General features: G+C 40.5%; 2 protein-coding genes and 1 long non-coding RNA gene across 3 annotated transcripts; 1 reads left to right on the top strand and 2 right to left on the bottom strand.

The window, feature by feature from the left end:
* Positions 1 to 73: 73 nt before the first annotated feature.
* On the bottom strand, positions 74 to 953 carry BNAC02G28130D. Its single transcript, XM_013821541.3, has one exon. It carries the CDS (start codon positions 737 to 739, stop codon positions 239 to 241), a length of 501 nt encoding a protein of 166 aa, XP_013676995.1. The 5' UTR covers positions 740 to 953; the 3' UTR covers positions 74 to 238.
* Positions 954 to 1,435: 482 nt separating this feature from the next.
* Positions 1,436 to 4,029, bottom strand: LOC106381617 (exocyst complex component SEC15B). The gene has a single exon (XM_013821540.3). It carries the CDS (start codon positions 3,949 to 3,951, stop codon positions 1,567 to 1,569), a length of 2,385 nt encoding a protein of 794 aa, XP_013676994.2. The 5' UTR covers positions 3,952 to 4,029; the 3' UTR covers positions 1,436 to 1,566.
* A 1,125-nt stretch (positions 4,030 to 5,154) lies between these two features.
* LOC125581931 lies at positions 5,155 to 20,733 on the top strand. Its single transcript, XR_007319718.1, has 2 exons — positions 5,155 to 12,047; positions 12,139 to 20,733. It is a non-coding gene; the product is annotated as an uncharacterized LOC125581931 (long non-coding RNA).
* Positions 20,734 to 22,566: the final 1,833 nt, after the last annotated feature.

Here is a 22,566-nt window from a genome sequence, read left to right as displayed (position 1 = left end):
CAACTGTATCTCTCTGCTCATTCAAACCAAACCATCAAAGAATACAAACAAAAGGAACACACGCAAAGAAAGAGAGAGAGCAAACTCCATCCAGGAACATATATATAAGTTTTGATTCCTCGACCAATGGCAATAAGAGATATACATTCAGAAACTATGATCTTATTGGACAAGAGAGTGAAACATATATATATAAAGACACGATCTTTTCAAAAGGGCACTCATCAAAAGTACCTTTTCAAGAAGAAGAAACAAAAGGTAAGCTTGTGTCATACGTCTCTTTCTTCGATTCCTTGCACTCAAAGCCACAGCCACACTGAGGCGACGCCAAGAACTCATTGATCCCGAAATTCGCCGACGTGATCCCAACGGAAAACTCCATCTCGTCTCCGTTCCTGATGACCTCGACGATGTTGAGCCACAAGAACAGAACTTTCACCTTGATACCAGTCAGCTTCGTGAGCTTGTTCTCGGAGATGTAACCGCTGATCGTCGATTTGTAGTTCAGCTGGTAAGAACCCACGAGCGAGAAGCTGCAGGAGTCTTTGAAATAGGCGTGGAATTTGCCTGTCGATGTATCTAAATCATAAGCGACGACTCCTTTTGGAAGGATTCCGACAGGGAAGTTGTAGCTCTGGAGGAGAGAATACGCCATCGGCGAATCTGTTTCAGCGGCGAGTGGAGAAGGTAGATGGTAGAGGAAGAGACAAGCAGCGATGAGAATCGGGAGACGAGACATTTTTTATTTGATTTCTCCGCTTTTCGATTTCGTTTTGCGGTCGGAGAGCTTTTTTGTATCGGTCGTTGAAAGAAAAGATACGATGGCGTTTCTGAGAAGACAACTGGACACGTGAGTAACAAACAACAACAGGCTGTTTGGGTTTAATGATGAGTCTAATTATTTTGGAAAGGTTTATCTACTGGATTAAGTTTAAATATTTTGCAATAATATGTTTGTTAGTAGTAACACAAGACCAAAGAAATTTCGCACATGATTAATCAACAAAAATTTTATGTATAAATTACCTTACAAATTACCATTTTTCTCTTTTTTTTTTTTGCTTTTATATGTATTGTCTGTGGCCAAATTTTTTTTTGTACCTTTCTGATTGAGAGCATGGGCAAATAGAGCATGACCATGTTCATGATGTGTGGTTCCTCCTTTCTACAATAATGACATGTTGAAGAGTGTGTAGGAAGTGGTTAGTTGTTTGAATCTCTTGCTTGTTACAGCAGTCCGAGAACTAATGAGATATGTATTCCCCCCTATGTCGGTTCTCTGATCATTTCAACTATCGACATACTTTTATTGAAAATTGATTAAAAATATACTCCAACGAACTCATGTTCCAAAGGTGCTGTTAATGGAAATGATACAAATCTTGGGGTGAAAACAGTTTTGCGTTTATTTGCCTTTAATTCAGAGACCAACGAATCATCAACAATGAAGTAGTATTAAGCAAATCATATAATTAACAAACAAATACGGAAAAAGACAAAACAAAGGAGAGAAACAATCAAATATCTTACGCCTCGTGTGTGTTTGTGCTCAAATCATCATCATCATCAGCTCACATCCTTCAATCTCTTTATTAACGTGTCTAACGATTTGTTCTTTGGGTTTTGCCTCGACCCTCTTGTTCCAAACGTCCCGAAGATACTATCTGATGGATCTCTGAGTTTCTCAGACACCGCCGCTACTTTCCTGTAATCCAAAGCGTTGTAGCTTCTTTCTCTGATCACAGGGTTCACAAAATTCTCAGGGTGACTACTCAGAAGCAAGTTTATCAACTGTCTTATCTCGACAAAAGCTGTTTTCATCTCTTTCGCTTCTTTGTCCGTGAGCAATGGCTTTAGTTGTTCTGTAAAAGATTCCAGCAACTGAATATCCACATCAACTCCTTTGATTGCAGCCATGCTCAGTCTTTTCACTACATCCCCACATAACGTTCCGACGATTCTCTCAGAGATGTGAGCGAGGACATCGCGCAAAACTCTTTTCAGGACTTTAGCAGGTAATATCTGTTGCGCGGTGGAGACCAAAGTCTCTAAGTAGATTATTAGTTCGTTCATGTACTCGTTCCCGCCTTGTGGAACATCGTCGCTTGTCCAGTTCACATTCTCGATCAATGTCATGAACCCGTCTATCTTATTCTTAAGCAACCCCGAGAGAGTATCTTCCGCAGCGTTTTGGGACTTGGTTAATGGGAAATGTCTCCTACCTCTCTCCGCCATTCTCAACGGGACTCCTGAGAGCTGTGCAGCGTGACGGAAGAAGAAATCACAAGCACGCTCAAACACAGACATGTTTGCTGCGACCTGCATCGCCTGAGAAACTCCATGAACCGATGTGCTAATCAGCTTCAACAGAGCATCGTCGAGAACTTCCCCTAGAAGCCTATCCAGATACTTCTTAACAACATCATAGAAATCAAGCTGACCTCCATGAGACATGAAACTAACCGAATCCTCGATAAAAGACCGCACGATCCTGCAACAATCCGGCACTGTGGTTGAAAACGGAGCAATGTAAGGGAACGCCGGCGCAATATCCGATGTCTGCAACTGGAAAGAGAGCACATTCATGGAATACTCATACTCTTTCTTCATCAGCATCTGCTCAAACTTATCTGCAGACAAGGCTTCTATCATCTGTTTACGACAATCAGACAACAACAGCTCGTGATACTTGTCCCTATGCTTGCTCAACACTTCGAGAAGGGCGTCAACAGTGTATCCATACCTACGTAGACTCACCCCTAACAAGCTCACGTAATCCTTAATCAACAAGAGATGATTAGCCGTCTGCATCCTAGAGAACTGATCCTCCAACACAGCACACATGTTACCAACAGCAAGATCCCACAGAAACTCAACTTCCTGCCTCGAAATCAACCCTCCTCCGGTCCTCAAAACCCTATCTTCGACAATGAAAAACCCAGCAATCTGCGCGAAAAACGTCTGATGAGACTCGAGAAACGGAGTCATGGAAGAGACCTGAGAGTCAGACTTAAGCTGAAGCTCCCTGTTATCAAAGTAGTAACGCTTGAACCTATCTTCAAGCGAGAGTGTCTGATGAATGTGGTAAGCTCTATAGAGCGGAGTCAAATCAAAGGCATCACTGCCTTCAAGGCCAGACTCATACTCATCATCGTCTTCTTCTTCCTTTAGCGCGTAGACGCAGTCGCGGAGACTGAGTCTGCTCTGCTCCTCTGCTTCCTTCTGCTTCATCCTAAGCTCCTCCTCTCGCTGACGAGCAGCTGAAGCTTCACCGATCGCTAACTGACCAAGATTCCGGCTCACGACACGAATCTCCACCAGCCAATCACCTAACTCCTTGCTCACCTTCCTCTCGACATAGCCTCGAATCTGAGGGATCCTCTTCTCCAGCATCCGCTTCAAAGTCGACGACTGCGTCTTCTCCAAGAAGTCGCTCTCAATCGAGTCCACGCACTTCAAGGCCAGGTAGAAACTCCCGCTCTGGAGATGCTGATTAGCTCGAGAGACAAGCTCCATCACACGAACGCAGTGCGTCACGGCTCTAATCGCCAGATCGACGTTCCTCGAGACGGTCTGCGCCTCGACGAGCGAATCGAGAGACGAGAGGAGCGGGGCAGCGATGGATTGGAGCTTGGAATTGGAATCGGAGAGAGAGGATTTGAGAGATTCGACATCTGAGAGAAGCGACTTGAGATCGTCAACGGCGTTGATGAAGTCTTGATAGTGAGCTTTGCAGACTTCTTCGATCTCTGATTCTTTGGATCGAGCGAACAACTTGAGATGGTGGAGGAGAGTCTCTGGTTTCCCCGTCCCGAACGTTTTCCGCACAAACGGTCCTAAATCCTCGCCGTTACAGATCGCGGAGGATATCAGGAGTTCGTCCAGCTTCTCCCCCGAGTCCGCTCCGGCGGTTGTGGGACCCGGTTTGCGCCGTGGTTTCGGTGAATGCATTATTGCGTACAGCGAAGGAGGAGGGGGGGCAGGAGGAGTTTTGGATTTGGACTACCAATTGATTTGGTGTGTGCAATGTGGTTTGACTAAAATGGCATCGCTCTAGACGCGGCGCGACTCATGAACATGAGGGTCTTTTCGTCTTTTCAATCTCGGAGTGGTTTCTCTGACTTTCGGCTGAATATTTGTCTAACGCGTCTTTTATGTGCGTGATATCACGCGGTCAAGATTGTAAACTATGTCATTAATAAATAAAGACTAATTTAAAAAAAAAAAAAAAATTCATACCTAAACTTTTTTTTGTTACAAATATAGAATTTAAAAATAAAAATGACCAAAATAAATTTAAATGTTTTATCAAAAAAAAAAATATATATTGGGCAAATCTCCAAAATAGCATTTTTCTAAGTTTATATCACAAAAATAGCATTCAAAAACTAAAATGACCAAAATAGCACCTTTCTAAATTTATCATTTGAAAATTTTAATTTTTTTATTTTTCAAAATTTGAAATCTTATCCCCAAAACCTCATTTCTCAACTCTAAACCCTAAACCCTAAACTGTAAACCCTAAACCCTAAATCTTAAACCCTAAACTCTAAACCCTAAACCATAAACCCTAAATCCTAAACTCTAAACCCTAAATCCTAAACTCTAAACCCTAAACCCTAAACTCTAAACCCTAAACCCTATTATCTAAACCCTAAACCCTAAACTCTAAACCCTAAACCCTAAATTCTAAACCCTATCCTTTAACTCTAAACCCTAAGTTTGTGACTTTTGATAAAACATTAAGTGCTATTTTTGTGACTTTTGATCTTGAGTGCTAGTTTGGGAACATAAACTTGATTTAGTGCTATTTTTGTCTTTTTCTCAAATATATACTTATACCCATAGAATTAATTAATCTAGACATTAGGGTTTAGAGTTAAGGGGTGAGGTTTAGGGTTTAAGGTTTAGGATATAGGGTTTAGAGTTTAGGGTTTACAGTTGAGGAGTGAAGTTTTAGGGATAAGATTTCAAATTTAAAAAAATAAAATAAATTTAAAATTTTCAAAATAAAAAATGTTATTTTGGTCATTTTAGTTTTTGAAATCTATTTTTATGACAAAAATTTGAAAAAGATTATTCGAGAAAATTGCCAAAAAAAAAATGAAAACTGAATTTTTTTTTTACACACAGATGTATAAATATCCTGCCAAATTTATGTTACTCAGTTTTTTTCTCCGTCTTGGTTATTTCATTATATATATATTGGGACTAACATTGTTACCATCAACTACAACCGGCCAACAACTACATTCCTCCGTACACCAAAAAACAGAGTTACACAGGGCAGAAGAAACTAGACAAAACAAATGAAGCATTTTTTTCTAATCTCGATCAAACTCGGCCTTTCATCTACCTTTTTTCTCCTCTTTTCCTTGAGAAACCAGTCAAAGACCACGAGTTTCATTAGCAAAAAACTCAAACAGCTAAGAAGGATGACTTCTCGCCACATAAGAGTTTATCAATCTATACTTTGTGACACTTTAGACAGTGAAAAAAGTTTCTCTATTTGCTTCTCTAGTTACCACCAATAGTTCCAATCTTTGATCCCTCACAATTCTTTTCCATCTTAGATCTATTGGAAAGGAATTAAAGAAGGATGGCCACGCTTGCGGTCGTACCGTGGCTCCGAATAAATCTTTAAATTTCCCTGCAAAAATGATTTTTGATTGTCTTTGGCTCCTCATGCTTTCAAGAGCCCCACATCATAGCCACAAACTTTGCATCTTCCCATATATTGATCCCTGAAAAAGTTCTTCTATTGTGACAAAGAACCATTCCTTTTTCATTTCTTAACATCCACACTCCCCCTATTAGACCTTTGCTTTTGGAATACTCCAATCCAACATTATACATCACCCAATCTGATTCCAGTGGAATCCATTTGCGCTGGGTTGAAGGATGCGTTGACATCTCTGCTCTTGAGCATTATTCATCCACCAATTGCGCCACAAACCACTCATTTGCCTCTTGATTCGCATTTTGGACCAGTTCCACATCGTTGTAACATCTCTCTTTAAATAACATCTCATTACTTCTTTTCCAGAGATTCGAAAGGAGCCAAAGCCATACTATTTTGTGTTCATCACTCAAATGTTTGAGAGCCCTCAGATTGAGTAGAAAGTTTAAGTTAACAAAAACAGAAACATCATCAAACTCACTTTTCGGGTTAGGAGTGGTAGATACATCCCATACTTGCCTTGCATAAGAGTATTCAAACAATATATGATTAATTGATTCATCCTCTCCCCCACACGTTTGACATCGTTGGTCTACTTTCATACCTCTAGCATTGATCAAGTCAGCCGTTGAGAGAGCATCCTCATCGATTTCGAGAGAAAAATTCTTATCTTTGAAACCGTTTGAACTTTCCATACTTTCTCTTTCAAGGCACTAAGGGATGGAAGCATGAATAATTCTAGAAGGTTTTTCTCCGCTTTCACAGTAGAGGCGAGCCAATACGCAGATTTCACTGTAAGTTGACCACTTTTATTGTACATCCAAGTGAAATAATCCGATTTCTCCACCATTGGTTGGTTCAGCAAAATTAACTCAACATCTCCTTGCACAAAGACCTCCGCTAGGCTAAAGACATTCCATCTTTTTTGTTTCTGAATCAATGAGCGAATCCACCATTAAGTTTACATTGAACCACTCATTTTGATCCATGGTGCTCTGAGTCCTTCTTCCGGATAATCAACCCACTTGTCTAGCCATACTCTTGTATTTTTTTCCATTTTCTATCCTATGGCTCAGTCCTTTTTTTTAGTAAATCTTGACCAAACATCAGATTTTTCCAAGCAAAGGATGGTCTGTCCCCCATTGACGCTTCTAAGAATTCTCCATTGTTGAAGTACCTACTCTTTAGGAACCGAGACAACAAGCAGTGAGGTTGATTTAATTTTTTCCATGCTTGTTTAGCCAATAAGGCTTGATTGAAACACTCAAGACCTCCAAAACCATCCCTTCAAAATTTTTCGGCAAACACATCTTCCCCCAAAATATTCAATGAATTTTCTTCTTATGTGCGTCAGTACCCATAGATAATCCGCCATCACACTAGATAAGATTTATATTAAGGACTTTGGTAACCGGAAGCAAGACATGGCAAAAACAGGGATCCCTCCAGTTGTTGATTTCAGTAAGACCTCTTTTCCTCCCTGAGATAAATGTTGAAGGTATCAGCCGTCTAATCTTCCTTGTGTTATGTCCTTAATGTATGATAACAGCTCCACTTTAGATCCTGAGAAACACTCTGGAAGTCTTAGACATTTGCTTGCACCACCTTCGTTGACAATTCCCATAATGCTATGAATCTCTCTTCTCACTTCATCTACCACTTTCTCACCAAAGGAGATGGAGGACTTTTGTAGATTTATGTTCTGACCTGTCGTTGCTCCATAATATTGCAAAATTTGATGAAGAACCAAGGCCTGATCCGGAGAAGCTTTGCACCTGAACATGCTGTCGTCCGTAAATAGTAAATGATGAATTGCATGACATTCCACCAAGAACTGCAGACTATTAAACAAGCCATTTCTTTCAACAACATTCAGCAAATGAGTGAGCCTCTCAATGCCTAATACATACAGAAACGGGAACAATGGATCGCCTTGTCCAATACCCCGTTGTGGAGTTATCAACCTAAAAGGTTGGTCATTCATTAAAACTGCAAAGGTGACTGAAGTCATGCACATCATAACCAACTTAATATATTTCTGATCAAAGCCAAGTTCTTGCATTAGATTCCTCATATAGGTCCATTCCACACGATCGTATGCCTTAGACATATCAGTCTTAACCGCCAAGAATTCTTTCGATGACAATGTTATCAGAAATATTTCTCTCGCTTATGAAGGCTGAATAATTTACTAACACCAGGGATTTTAGGAATGATTGAAGCCTTTTAACAAGTATCTTGGATACTGTTTTATATAGCACCGAACAAAGGCTTATCGGCCTCAGATCAATCATGTGCTCTGGTTGTGATACTTTCGATAGTAAGCACAAGTAGTTGAGGTTCCATTTCTTAGGCATCCCCATTTTATCAAAGACTTCATGTATTTCTTTCGTAACTTTTTCTCCAATTGATCCCCAATACTACTGAAGAAGGCTCCAGTCATGCCATTAGGACCCGGTGCAATGTCTGCGTTAATGGAGAAGATCATTTCTTTCATTTCCTTTTTGGAGACTCCTCTCGATAAAGAGTTGTTCATTGCATCTGAAATTTTTGGAGTAAAGCTCTCGAACGTTGGCTCATAGGGACTCAGTTTGGAAGACTTGAAAAGATCAGTGAAATAATCCATAACTATCTCAACTTTAGCCCCATCTGACCATTGATCTTGATTGTTCTTATCCTTTAGTTTCGTAATGTGATTCCTGGATTGGTTGGTTTTGACATAACCATGAAAAAATTTAGAACTTCGATCCCCGAACACTAACCACTTGTCACGACTTTTTTGACGCCAAAACATTTCCTCTTCCTTGTATGCATTCATCAACTCTTTCTGAACAATCTCTATCATGAAACGACATGGGTAGTCACAAGACGTTCCAATCTTTGTTGGAGTAAGTTGATCTTGTCTTTTGCATTGAATTTCCTCTTTCTCTTCCATCTGCTCAACGCCGTCCAGCATTTTTTTATTTTTGCAGACACTTTGCCATTTCCATTCCTGTTTCTTCTATCCATGCCTTCTCAATTTCTTTTATGACGTCCGGCTGACGAAAGAACCTCTTATCAAATCGAAACAGGCCTTTGAGTGGTTCCCGAGAAGCATATAATCTAAGCCAAACTGGCCTATTATCAGATGATCTTTTCTCTAAAAAAGTTTGATTAGTATCCGAGAATAATTCGGACCAAGCTTTATTTCCAAAGATTCGATCCAGACAACATTGAATCCATTTTTTCATCTCTTACCACCTCAAGTAAACCTGTCTCCAACTGTTGAACTCTTCTATCTTACGGCAGTGCAACATTTCAGATAAAGGTTTGAAGGAGGCCTCATGGCTTCTTGGCCCACCTGGTTTTTTTGCCATTGTTTAATATTTCATTAAAGTCTCCTATAATGCACCAAGGTTCCTTCCTGACACAATCCCATCAGCTGAGTGGGAGAGACGTGTTATGGGTGACCTTATTGCATGGTCTCTCCTACACCACATCACGACCTTCAGTTGATGGTTCTCTATATATACATAAGGTGAACTCACCAAACTGAACTGAACAAAATAGTCAGTGATATTCTTATTTGCAAATTTAACATCAATTTTTATGTTTTTTCCCACAAAAGGGTTAATCCTCTACCCAAACCAACAAAATTAATAGTAAAAACACCATCATAACCCAACCAAACTTGCAAACCAACCAACAAATTCCGACAATTTTTTGTTTCCATCAAAAATAAAATCTTCGGGAAAAGATTTGGACGCATTTTCATCAGTCTCTGAATTGTCAAGTGTTGAGGCCGCTCCAATCTTTGAAAATTCTAACTCTTAATGCTCTTTGGGAAGAGGGCAATCCCTCATTTGGGATCACCTTAAGGAATTTGGCCTTGTTGGTGGAGACATCCTCTGCTCCTTGACTTGTCTTCTTCCTCTTTTTGACCCAACTTCTTGTTTCCCTTCTCATCTCACACAACTCTGAACTCCATCCTCTACATTAAGTGCCAACTGATTTCTATGTCTTTGCACTCCTGAAGGTCTTCTTCTGACTGGAACTCGTTTTCTAATTGTCCCGGAAGAGCTAGGTTCCAAGAAACCAGCCCGAAAGACCATTGGACTGTCAGACAACATGCCTTGAAAATTTCCCTCCGAGTTTATTTGAGTCCGTGATGTTACTCAGAGGTACGATTAAGGCATACATGTTTCTGCTCGCTTTCATTGATGCAGCCATGAATTTGTTCGGGTAGACATTAAGATCCCAGTTGCATCTTTCAATCTCTATGTCTCAATAGTCAAACACCAGACCTTTGCCTTTGTTCAGCTCTGTTGTTATGACCGGCGCAGCGGCACTGATTCCAGTGTCCACACTGTCCTTTGCGCGATGAGATCCCTCTCTGCTTCTCTCACTGATATCTTTACTTTGTCAACCTTTATCGCTAAACCTTCACCCGTGTGAGAAATTAGGAAACTTCTCATTTTCTCTAGAACCCTATTTGCTCTTCTTCCAACACTCCAAACAAGGGATAATTGTGATATAGATTTGCAACCACTTTGTTTTTCTAAGCAATAGTCTTTGTTTCACCGCCAAAGGAAAAATATTTTTTTCATGGTTCAATCTCTTGCAGGTAAAGCAGTGTTTCTGCAACTTTTCGTAGTCGAAGTGGATAGTATGCGTTTTACCTCCATCCATGTTAAGAACTTTCGCCACATTGAAGCGAACTTGAACCCTGATAAATGGTTGCGTGATGGGTTTCGACGGATCGAACACAACTAATTTTACCTCCCCTATCATTTCCTCTAGCGTCACCAGAGCAGAAGGAGTATAGTATTTTAAAGAAATCTTGTTCATCTAAACCCATAGTTATATACTTGAGATAATCATCTGGTGGATTCTCCATCCAACCAGAGCCCGCTCATTATAAGTTTGAACTCCTTTCTCTTGCACATCAAGCAAATCATGATCAACTTGGAAGATAAACTAAAAATTTCTTCAGACATAGCCACTCCCCTCACTCTTCTTTCTTTTTGCCACTTTATTGGTATGGTAAGTGAGGATCCTAAAACCCACACTAAGTATTTGATAGTGTTGGAATGTAAAAACTAGGGAAGAAAAAGGGAGTGGGCAACGATATCCTTAGAACACTACTATTTAATCAGATTCCGGTCGACGAAAATGGAATTTTATTGATTAAGTAGGGTTGAATACAATAAGGGAATAAGATCGAGGCTATAATTGAGATTGAGTACAAGAAATTAACTAAAACGAGCTATAGTGAGGTCGATGTATGTAGGTCTCTCTCTAGGGTTTCACGTGTCTTTTCATCTCGATCTTGCCTCCTTCTTATAGTCGCACTGCTCCGAGATCTTCTCAACGATCTCCCTGGTTCTTTGGGATCTCAAATTCGAATGTCGGTTCTGCGCTGCAATCCCTTTCACTCCTTGTTGGGCTCGTCTCTTTTATGAGCCCATGACTTGACCAAAATTGGGTCCAACATTTGTCCTCCAGTCTCTTTCTTTTCAGCTAAGAAAATAAAGAGGCGAGCATTCGATCCAGACCTGGATGAAATCCGATTTAAATGTGATTTCTGGCTACCTTTTATCTCGCGCGTTTCTACCTTTTATCTCGCGCGTTTTTTTTTTGTTTTTTTCTTTTTTGGTCCCAACGGCTATATGTATTATCCTAGGGCGAATCCTAGCTAATCATTAATTTTCTCGATTGTAGCGATAAAGTCGTTTGTAGCCGTTGTGGTCTTTAAATAGCCAACAAGATCTTAGTTTCTTCCTCTCGCTTCAGATTCTCTTTCTTTATCTCTTTATCTCTACGATTTTTGGTTTTTGATTGTTGAGTTTTCTTCAAAATGAAAAAATCGTTCTCTTTTCCTCTTCCAACCATTACAAACGTTCATCTCGAGAATTTGTATAAGACGCATAGTGTTGATCGCGCAGTCAAGTTTGAACTAGCTTCGACGTTTGAAACTTCCGAAACTGTTCGTGGAGGGTACTGTGGAGCCTATCTTACTTTTTTGAGACTTGCGGCCTTTCTTTCCTGATTATGGAGCCTATCCTTAATGTGCTTGCGGAGCTTGGTTTATCGTTTACTCATATGCGTCCTAATTTTCTTAGACATCTCTTAGCACTCATAGTTTGGGCTCGGCAAGAAGGTTTGTTATTTGGTCTTGATGAACTTTGCCACCTCTGTTTGATGAAGCAGAACAATCAGAACCCGGGAACTTTCCTTATGTCTCCTCGTACGGGTCGTCAAATCATAGAAGGGGTTCCATAACGAGATGAAAAGTGGTGAGAGAAACTTTTCGTTTTTAAGGTTGATCAAGCGTCCATGGGAAACTTCGATTTCTCTAAGCTTCCGCGAAGATGGGTCGACGATATAGGTCAGTTCCTTTCTTGTTTGTCTATCTGCTCGATTCTCCTTCTTAGCTTAGATAGTTTGTTAACACCTCTTGATTTTTCTTTTCTTTTTAGTACATTTGGGGAGTTCCCCTATGTCCGCCAAGCTTCGCGGACTGATCGGCGTTCTTCGTGATGTCGTCCTCACTGTTCATCATTCGACCGAGCTCGTATTCGAGCTGCGTTTATGCTTCCATGCGGAGAGGGTATAGCTCCAGCGATCCAGAAAGCTGCAAAAGTATATTAACTCGTCCTTTTGCTTTGGGAGATGATGCAACCCCTTCTTTGCACTCGTGTTCCTCTGGTAGGCTAGAAGGCGGTTATCTACGAGGTCGTCGTTTTGAACTGCCAGATTTCCATCAGGGAGCGGTGCTGCGGAGAAGACTCCTTTAGTATCGATCCACGACTCTGGAGAGGATACTTCTTCTACTGTACGAGAATCTCTTGTTTCTCTAAACTCTGGGTGGCAGAATGAATTCGTTACTTCTAAATGTAAGCGACCTCAATCAACTAAGGCTGTTTCATCAGAGCCGCTTCAGGTCGAGCTCTGGGCCCAAGGGTCGAAGCATTGGGAATTTGCCTCCCCACTGATGGTCTTCTATCTATGACTGAGGATGACCTTGTTCGCCTCGCTCGGTGTACGAGGCCTCAAAGTTGTCGTCCACTCTTGCTTCGCCGGAATAGAGAAGCGCCTATGCTAAGCTGGATGCGGCAAACTCAAAGGATTGTATGTGTGCTCTTCAGGATGAGAAGGAGATAAAGAATGAGAGGTCGGAGATTCAAAGGCTCATGGAGGAGCTTCGGGCTGCTAAAGAAGAAAACATGAAGAAGATCGGTGAGGTATTAATTCTAAAGTATGAGTGGAAAAGGGCCCGTCGTGAAAGGATGCTGCTTGCGGAGCTCTAGGCCGATCGAGATCGAGATGTTCGCGGAGCTTCTCGTGCCTCACGTCCTGAGGTTGCGGACAATTATAGAGAAGTCTTAGTCTCTCTAAAGGAAAGATGGGTGAGTAAGAAGAGAGAAGAAGCTGCGGAGATTTAACTCTATGAAGTTTCCGCGAACATCGATCTGCTGAACGAGATCAAAGACGGAGGGCTGGTCGTAGAGGAAGAGCTCATTCGTCTGAAGTAAATGGAGAAGGATTTCGAGGCCGCAGTCGAATTGGCCGTCGTTCCTGATTGGTCTTTTTCTGGTCTAGGCCTCCCTCAGGTTTCAGAGGATTTGGTTGATGGCAATCGAGCTGGACCGTCGTCCGCTGGAGAAGAAGCCAGTTCTTGTTAACATCTTTGTATTTTTTATTATTGTTTTTTTAGATCGTGTATCGGCTTTTCTTGTTTTCCTCTTCGACTTCATGGATCCTTCCTGATTTTTCTTTTGTCTGAAAGGATAATTGCAGATTTCATGATATATTTCCCTATTAGGTCCTCGAGATTTTATTATCCCCTTTGTTGAAAAGATACCCGAGCATCTTTGGCTTTATAAAAGTCACTGCATCTTGCTTTGGTTTTTTGTTCATAAAGTTCTTCTTCCTTCTTGCAAAAGATAGATGGCATTGAGGAAACGAGTTCGCGAGAATCCGAAAGGATACAAAATCGAACTGGGGGTGCTGGGTCGGAGAGGATTCGATCCAGTGATGTGAGTGATGCGCTCGCAGAAGTCCTTCGTGAAGAGACGCGACTTCCTCGTGCGTCGGCCCACCTGGATGGAAAAGACCTTGATGGAAAGAAGACAGCAGCTCGGCCTAATTCGAAGAGTCTTAATGGTTTGGAAGGGCGATATCGGCCTCCAAAGAAGGCAAATACAACCGGTGTTGACCACAAAACTAACCCTTCGAATGATGGTGCTGGGCCGAAAGCCGTTTCATTGGCAGTTCTCTTATTCCAAGGATTTCCCTATCACCGAGGACCAAGATAGCGTTGCTCATTTGGTAAGGAATTTCAAACCGGCTGGGTGTATGCTCCCTTCTTTATGAAACACGACGGAACGTGAAGTGTACGTAAAGATGGTGGTTGCTCATGCCAAGGTTCAGCTGTATTATTTGGGTCTTGAACTTCTTTGAGTTGTATATTTTCATACTTGTTATCATGTTTTTAAGCCATGGAAGCTAACAACGAATTTGCAGCAACCTTAGAGAACCGTTTGCAGGATGTCCCACGTTCTGACGAACTTTACAAGATCAAGAAAGTCGTCCGCGAGTTGAAGCTTAGTTTGAAGGTGGCCCAGGATCGAGAGCGGGCTGTTGAGAAGCTCGGAAACCAGGCCGCTTCTCTTGAAGCTCGTCTTCGAGTGGTGGGAAACGAAAGGATGTAGGCTTTCGAGCAGGTCTCTTCGTTGGAGGCACATATCGAATCTTTTGCGATCGAACATGCTGATGACCTTCGTCGTGCAACTTATGAGGCCAAGAAGATTTTGGCTGATAGTTATTTGGATGTCTTGATCTCCCTGAAGGAAAAATGGGAGAGGAAGAAGGTCACAACTGATTGCGAGGCTCGTCTTCGAGAGGTAATGGTGAATATTGATCTTCTCAAGGAGATATTGAATAACAACTTGCTGGCTTCGGACGAGTTATCGCGTCTTCGGGCTATGGAGGTCGAGCTCGGGGCTGAACTTGATGTGGCTTTGGTATCGAACTTCTCGGTTGGGAAGTTAGATCTTTCTCAAGTACCAGTGGATTTACCAGAAGAGTTTTTTGCGAAGATCCCTTATGAGGCAGACAATCCGGACGGTCGCCCAGGGCGTTTGGATGGTCGTGGGGATGCCAAATTAGAAGTTCGAGACTAGGAGATTCTGTTTCTTGTTTTTGATTAGAGTTCTTTTTGTATTTTACTTTATTAATAAAGAAAAAGACCCGCAATTTTAATAATGAGGGAGGACCGCAAGTTCTTCTTCTACTTCGTTTTCTTCTGAGTTCGAGGCCAATTATTTTCCTTTTTGGGGCCATAGATCGAGCGAGTAGATATTGCGTCGACGTTGGATCAGTGTAATAATATTTTGACTGACACGTTTTGGCCGCATTGTTGCGGGACTGGTGGTTACTCGATGACTTTATCAAGGTCCCGAGTGGCAATCAGCCGTTGTTCGTTTGAGTTGTTAGACAGATGGGTAAAGCTATAAAGAAATTTTTTGATTTTATCTTAAGAAAAGATCTGTTTATTCTTGATAGGGGATGACCCTTTTAACAGACAAGGAGACTTCTCTTGATTTGCTGTTGAGGTTGAACCTTCTAAAATTACTTCGCTCGAGCTACTCGCCTGGGCTGTTGCCAGTTCTCGCGGTTTCGTATCGAGGTTTGTGAAGTGTGTGTTTTGTGGTTTGTTGTTGGTGGGTGACTGAACTCGTGTTTCGAGCTGCCTACGTACCCTCGGCGAGGGATCAAATCTTATCGTAGTTCGGTTATTTCCTCTGTTATAGGGTCGTTGGGTTCTATTATTCGTGTACTTAAACTGGTACGATTATTTTGCATATATTCAGGGTGATGCTTCAGTTAGGGAGCGAATCGATGTCCTTGAAACTAGCGAGATAACAAGTTTTGGAGTTCTTTTGACTTCCCCAGATGGTTTCGATGCCTTTTGGTGTTGGGAATTTCAGGCATTGGTGATAGGCTGATGGTACTGCTTTCATGTTGTATAACCAGGGTCTTCCTAGGTTGGCGTTGAACGGAGCAGGGCGGTCTATTACGATGAAATCGACGATCTTTCTTACGTCTCCAGCTGTCCCAGCAAGTTCGATCGATCCAAGGGAGTAGGTGATTTCTCCGGCGAAACCGATTAGTGAGGTCCGTTCTTGTTTGAGAAGAGTCTTTGTAAACCTCATTCTTTTGAAGGCGTCATAGAAAAGGACGTCGGAGGAACTGTCGGTATCGACCATGACCCGGGATAATTCGCATCCCCTGACGTCAAGTCGTATAACGAGGGTGTCATCATGCAGTTTGTCGAGGTACGCGGTCTCGTTTTCGTTAAAGGTTATCTCGTGGTCAGGACCTGATAGGGGTTCTCGGATTACGATTCTTTTTTGGCCTTCCATTGATAGGCCTTGATTGAATTGACCGAGTTGCAAAATTTCGAGCCCTCGTAAATGAAGTAGATTTGCCTTTCGGACTTGTTCTTGTCCATTGCTGGTTGTGATTGAATGGTCGCATGTTGGTGCTATTAGCCTTTCTAAGAGTTCTCGGAATCTTTGCACCATGTTGGTGTGTGTTGTTCTGGCTTCTTTCCGAAAGTGTTTCAACTCTTTCAGTTAATGAGATTGGGAGATAGAAGTTTCGTCGTGGTTTCTGAGGTTCTGGATTGTTATTGTGATATTCACATATGCTGCTTCTTTTAACTCGGACCCGGAGTGGTCGTATGTTTCGTGTATGTTTCCCCAGAAGATCATGTAGACTCTTTTCTTGGGTGCTGGAGGAGGTGAATTTGGTGATTAGTTTTCGGCTTCTCTACTCCTTTTGTTAGAGGCAGCTTTTGCTTTTCCGTTATTCTTTGGGGTCGATGGGACCTCTTCCTCCTCGAGATTTTTGTCGTTTTCTTTATTATCTTCTTTGTTTCGGAGTGCTGCTCTGCATTCCTCAGTCGAGTGTCCCTTTCAGTTGTGGAAGATGCAGTGCTTGTTAGGATTGAAAGTCTACGGTTTCTTCTGTGGCAAGTTATTTATTGCAAAGGAATGCTGTCCATGAGTTGCTATTTCTTTGGTTACGGGAATCTTTCTGCTGTTGTGTTTTTTTGTTCGCGTTGTACTCTTCTTTTAGGGCGGCTACTTCTTTTTCGTGGGAAGCGAAGTAGGAGGCCCGATGTAGCGCATCGTCGAGCCAATAAGGAGCTCGGACTAACATTTCCTCCTTGAATTTGAATGAAAACCAAACACCATTTTTCAAGGCTGCTAGAGCCACACCTTCGTTTAGGTATGAAATCTTTGGTTTGATTTCTCTAAACTTGTTGATGTAAGCTCTTAGTGGTTCGAATAGTGCTTGTCTAAGGCTCCAGAGATTGGCTTTGGTGGCTCTTGTTTCTATGAAGACCAAATACTGCTTTAGAATGCAGATACTAGCTGAGTGAAATTGTGAATGGAGTTTCCTTCGAGGCCGACAAACTATTCCAATGCAGAGCCGAAAAGATTTTCTGCGAAGAAGCGGCAATATCCTGCTTCCTTTTCGTCGTCGTGTAAATGTGCCCTAGATATTGCGAGCCTGAAAGCTCGAACATGGGCTTTCGGGTCGGTATTTCTAGAATATTCGAGGAACTTAATTTTCCCTACGTCGTGTAGTGTTACGATTGCTATTCTGTTTGTGAAGGGAGTCCTTCTAGTTTCTTCTAATCCTTTGTCGATGTTGGGAGCTGTGCTTGTTGCCATATGCATGATGTGGTGTATTGTTCTTAGCTCGGCGTTGTTCCTTTCAATGTAGTTTTGGAAGGTACTTGCTTCTTCTGGGATTCTCATTTCTTCCCTTCAAAATGCCGGTGCATCCCGTTTTGCCTTGGATTATAGGCGGGCTTGGTTTGCTGAGTCTGAAATGCATCTCTTATGGGTGGAACCCGATTGTCGGGAATCCTGAAGTCCATTGGGGATCCTCGAGGCCTTGTTTCCTCTGGCCTTTCGGTAGACATGTTCTGGGTCTGGCCCAGATGGCTTTGTGGTCCCTGGGTCCTGGTATGTACCTCGTTGAGTCCGCTGTAGTTCAAACTTTGGTAGGCCAAGCCGGGTTGGGAGGTTTTCTGCGAGCTTTCTCCTTCATAACGTCCAGATCGAGCACACGGAAATTCCGGCGTGCCAAGGACTCTAGCATTTCCAAAGATCGGAGTCCGGTTTTTCAGATCTGGGCAATTCTCTGCTCTTTCTCGTGCTTCGGCTCGATGCGCGTCGAGTTCCCTTTTTGTCTGTTCCAATCGGTTTGCGATGGTGTGGTAAGCGACCTCCTGATCTCGAGACTTGTCAATGAGTGTTGAAACCATTCCTCGGAGTTCAGTTACCTCTTCCCTGGTTTGGGATTTTGCCGTGGGAGAAATCGGCCTTGTTGATTGGTTCCGAGTAGTTGGATCATTGGCGGATTTCCTCTCTCCTGATCGGTTTCAGACTCGCTGCGCTGGTTCGTTTTGTGATCGAGATACCCGTTCCGCCCGCTAGGGGGGGAACTCGTTGCGTCTGGGTTAATTCGGCTTGTCCGATCGGGTTGGTTTGCCCCGCGGGCAGCATTTTTTTTCTTGGATCGGATCTGGTTGGATCGACGTCGGAGGTTCGTGGTTCAATTGAACCAGATTGGTTTTGAGCGGGGATCCATAGTCGTGCTTAGTAGCCTTAGATCGGATTCTTAGCAAAGATGTTTTCGTTTTTCTTACCACAGTCGGCGCCAAAATGTGGATCCTAAAATCCACACTAAGTATTTGATAGTGTTTGAATGTAAAAACTGGGGAAGAAAAAGGAAGTGGGCAACAATATCATTAGAACACAACGCTTTATTAGATTCTGGTTGACGAAAATGGACTTTTATTGATTAAGTAGGATTGAATACAATAAGGGAATAAGATCGAGGCTACAATCGAGATCGAGTATAAGAAATTAACTAAAATGATCTTATAGTGAGGCCGATGTATGTAGGTCTCTCTCTCTAGGGTTTCACTTATCTTCTCATCTCGATCTTGCCTCCTTCTTATAGTCGCACTGCTCCGGGATCTTCTCAACGATCTCTGTGGTTCTTCGGGATCTCGACTTTGAATGTCGGTTCTGGGCCGCAATCCCTTTCACTCCTTGTTGGGCTCGTCTCTTTTATATGCCCATGACTTGACCAAAATTGGGTCCAACAGTAAGAACTAGACCTGACATTTTGTGACATTCAGGGTTAAGAGTTCTCCCTACACTAAGAGTATTTTCTTCTACCGAGCTGAATCCAAGTAACTCAGGCATCATTAACGGCAGATCTTCTTCTTCGAGTGATAGAGCCATAAGAGCTATGTCCATAGCAGCATACATCTTGATTTTTGTCTTAAACTGAAAGATCTCAGATTCAGAATAAATGTTTAACCACCAAGCTTTCAATGCTCAAAAACAAACGAATAGAAACACCTCAGATATTGTGCCCAAAATACAAAATATAGTAATAAAATAAGAAAGTGCTTTTTTTTTAGTTAGTAACGTGTGTAATATGCTTGGCCCAATCCTAGATGTAACAAGACACGAGCCCCAATGTGACTAAACTTAAGCCCACAAGGGTTTATTAGAGAGCACATTTCTCGCTCTACTTTCTCTCCTCTGAGCTATGCTTTATGATCCATAAATCATTTTATACAGTTATACTTGATGAAATATTTACCCCCTATATGTTATAGGAGAAACATTCTTAATAAGTAATCTTTAAAGTGCAAATTATTCACAAGATTGTTATTATGCTGATGTGTTAGCACAAAGGCACTTCTCACATTCTCCATTTAAATTACCCTTCTTTTACTAGAGTATTTGCATAAAATGACATTGGACATCATTAATATAATATCCCTTAATATAAGAGTAATATAAGAATAATTAACACCAGATGAAAGTTTTTTATACTAATGTTTGTTCATTAAATGGTTTTAACATTTTGCAACATTACATTTTTTATCGATTGTAAAATGACGAATACAAATGTTGGTCTCTTAAATGTATCATTGTTGTTGAAGAGTTAACGTATCATGGTTCATTTTAATTATTTTTAAGACTTCACGTGCACAAAAGAAAATTAAGTTTTACCGATGACATAAATCACAAAAACCAGATATTCAGCATCGATTGTAAAATGACGAAAAAGAATTAGGTTTTCTGCTCGCGATTTATTTATTGTTGACTCTCCACAAATGATTATGTGGAAGAGAGAGAATGTGACGTCGAAGGTTAAAAAGTAAAAACTAGAGTATTGAATAATTGAACCACTGTATATAGTTTTATATATTACAAATTATTGTACAAATTAAATACACATATTATCATTCAAAACCCATTAGAATTAGGCTCACACCAAGTAAGAAAGTGCGTTTGAGCAAAGCTTAAATCTAAGCAAGCAGTAGAGCCTGCCACAGTACAGTAGGCTCAGACCACCTTCACGTGTGTATGTATTCCTTTGTTCCACGTATGTTGCTATGCATTGTCTAGATCCCACGAAAACGAATTTCACATGAACAATATCAGCAAAATCTACTATTTCTTAACATTTTTGGCCTCACTGTCCTTGTAGGCACAGTTGTTATTTCTTGTGGGTTTGTGTGCTATCACCAAATTATCTCTTGAGCCCAAATAAAATTCAACATGTAAACAGTTTTCTCTCCATAACAAATAAAGATGATTTCTTCAACTACTCTTTATACTACTACAATGCTTTACATAGAAAAGAAATTACATATATTTTTCTTATATTCGTCCTAGCATTGCTATAAGATAAGAATAATTGTTGGACAACTGTTTATGCAGGCGTGAAAGATAGTGGCTACGTATATAAGGGTAAATCTTTCGTAAATTTTACTAGACCGACCAAACAGCAAACCGTGGCATTGCGAAGCGGTTCTGATCTCTCTGATTTTTAATGTTACACTTTTGAAGGTTACCAAAACACGCTTTAGTTTTTTCTCCACAACAAATAAAGATGATTTCTTTAGTTACTCTTTATATTACTATTATGTTTTACATAGAAAAGAAATTACATATCTTTTTTCTTATATTCGTCCTAGCAGTGTTTTAAGATAAGAATAACTGTTGGACAAAGTTTATACAGGCGTGAAAGATAGCGCCTTCGTAGCTAAGGGTAAATATTTCGTAAATTTTACTAGACCGACCAAACAGCAAACCGTGGCGTTGCGAAGCGGTTCTGATCTCTCTGATTTTTAATGTTACAATTTTGAAGGTCCATTCAGCCAAGCAGTTCTACAAAGAATATTAATATAGATGTATGGTCAAATTCATATGCAGCAACGCGGTCTTGTGTTTCAAAACCGTACTCTCTTTGCTCTAAACCAAACCCTAACCATAAATATGACAAGACTCTAAGCAAAAATAGAAAATATACATAGGAAAAATAACAAAATGAAAAAAAAAATTCATACAATCTTTATGCCATATTCACCCGCTTATGTGGCTTATGCCACAGGCCAGACCTACTCTATACACCGCTCAATGCCGCAAGCAATCGGATCAGCCTACAAGTATCAATGGTTAATTATAGAAACTTAGCCGTTGCTAAGTTGGTCCCTGTAAAAGCAAACTTCAAAATGACAATATTCGGGGCTGACCATTATAAAAAGCGTTCGGCGATCTGGTTGATCCTGCTCGATGGTTGACTCAACCAGCATCTCATTTAATCGCGGCTTCTAGTTGTTAAATTTGGATCGTAAACATGGGATAATGTCGGAATCAGCCAATTCCTACATCAACAAGGACCAACGGTCCCGATCAATACATAAACATGTTACATGTGCGAAAACATACATCAACTAGTACAAAATTTAATTTTCATACATGAACTTTCAAAATTTGGTTTTATCATACATTGACCTAATTTCCGTTCGTCAAACGTTGACTTGTCATTAACCAGTAATAGAAAATCGGCTAATTCATACATCAACATGGGTCAATGGTACAGATCAATACATAAACACTTCACCTGTGCAAAAACATACATCAACTAATACAAAATTTAAATTCAATACATGAACTTTTGAAATCTAGTTTTAACATACGCTAAAGCTTGACATTTACCTAATTTTCACTAGTCAAACAATATCGAAGATAAATTGTCTGTCACGTGTTGATTAAGTAAGATTTTTATTATATTATGTGGTAATTAAACTGTATTACATGGTAATTAAACTGTATTACGTGGTAATTGAATGAGAAAAATAAAACATGTACGTCAAACGATTTATTTCTTGTGTAATTCATTAGTTAGCTTTTCTCTTTATTTTTTTCTTCAACTTTTTCGACAAAAAAAAAACACTAACACCGAGAAAACAAAAGAAGACAAAATTGAACAGAGAGAAAAGAGAATGTCTTCGATAAGCTAAGCATTCTCGTTCCCTTTGTCAACTCCCACCTACTACGGTTTAATTATTACATAATACAATAAAAACTTTACTTAATCAACACGTGACAAACAATTTATTTTCGGTATTATTTGACTAGTGGAAATTAGGTAAATCTATTTTATTAAATTTAAGTACAAAATAAAACTAACATTATTTTCAACAGATTTATTATATCTTTTCTTTCTTTATTTTCACTAAACGTAACTACTTTATTAGTTGCATTTTCCAAATAATTTGACAGCATGTATTAGAGAAATATAAAACATAACTTACCTATATTTAAGTGTTTTATTATATATTTACATTCTTTTTTCATACTTCTTAACTACTTCATTAATTATATTTGTCATAATAATTCGACAACGTTTATTTTACGTGTTAACCATAATAATTCCATATGTTTGAATGAATTTTTTCCATTTGCGACAAGAATTCAAACCAGTTAACAAAAAAACTTTTTATGTCTTGA

Source organism: Brassica napus, chromosome C2 (assembly GCF_020379485.1).
Source record: "Brassica napus cultivar Da-Ae chromosome C2, Da-Ae, whole genome shotgun sequence".
Classification (NCBI taxonomy): domain Eukaryota; kingdom Viridiplantae; phylum Streptophyta; class Magnoliopsida; order Brassicales; family Brassicaceae; genus Brassica; species Brassica napus.
This window is presented reverse-complemented; position numbering and strand designations above follow the sequence as displayed.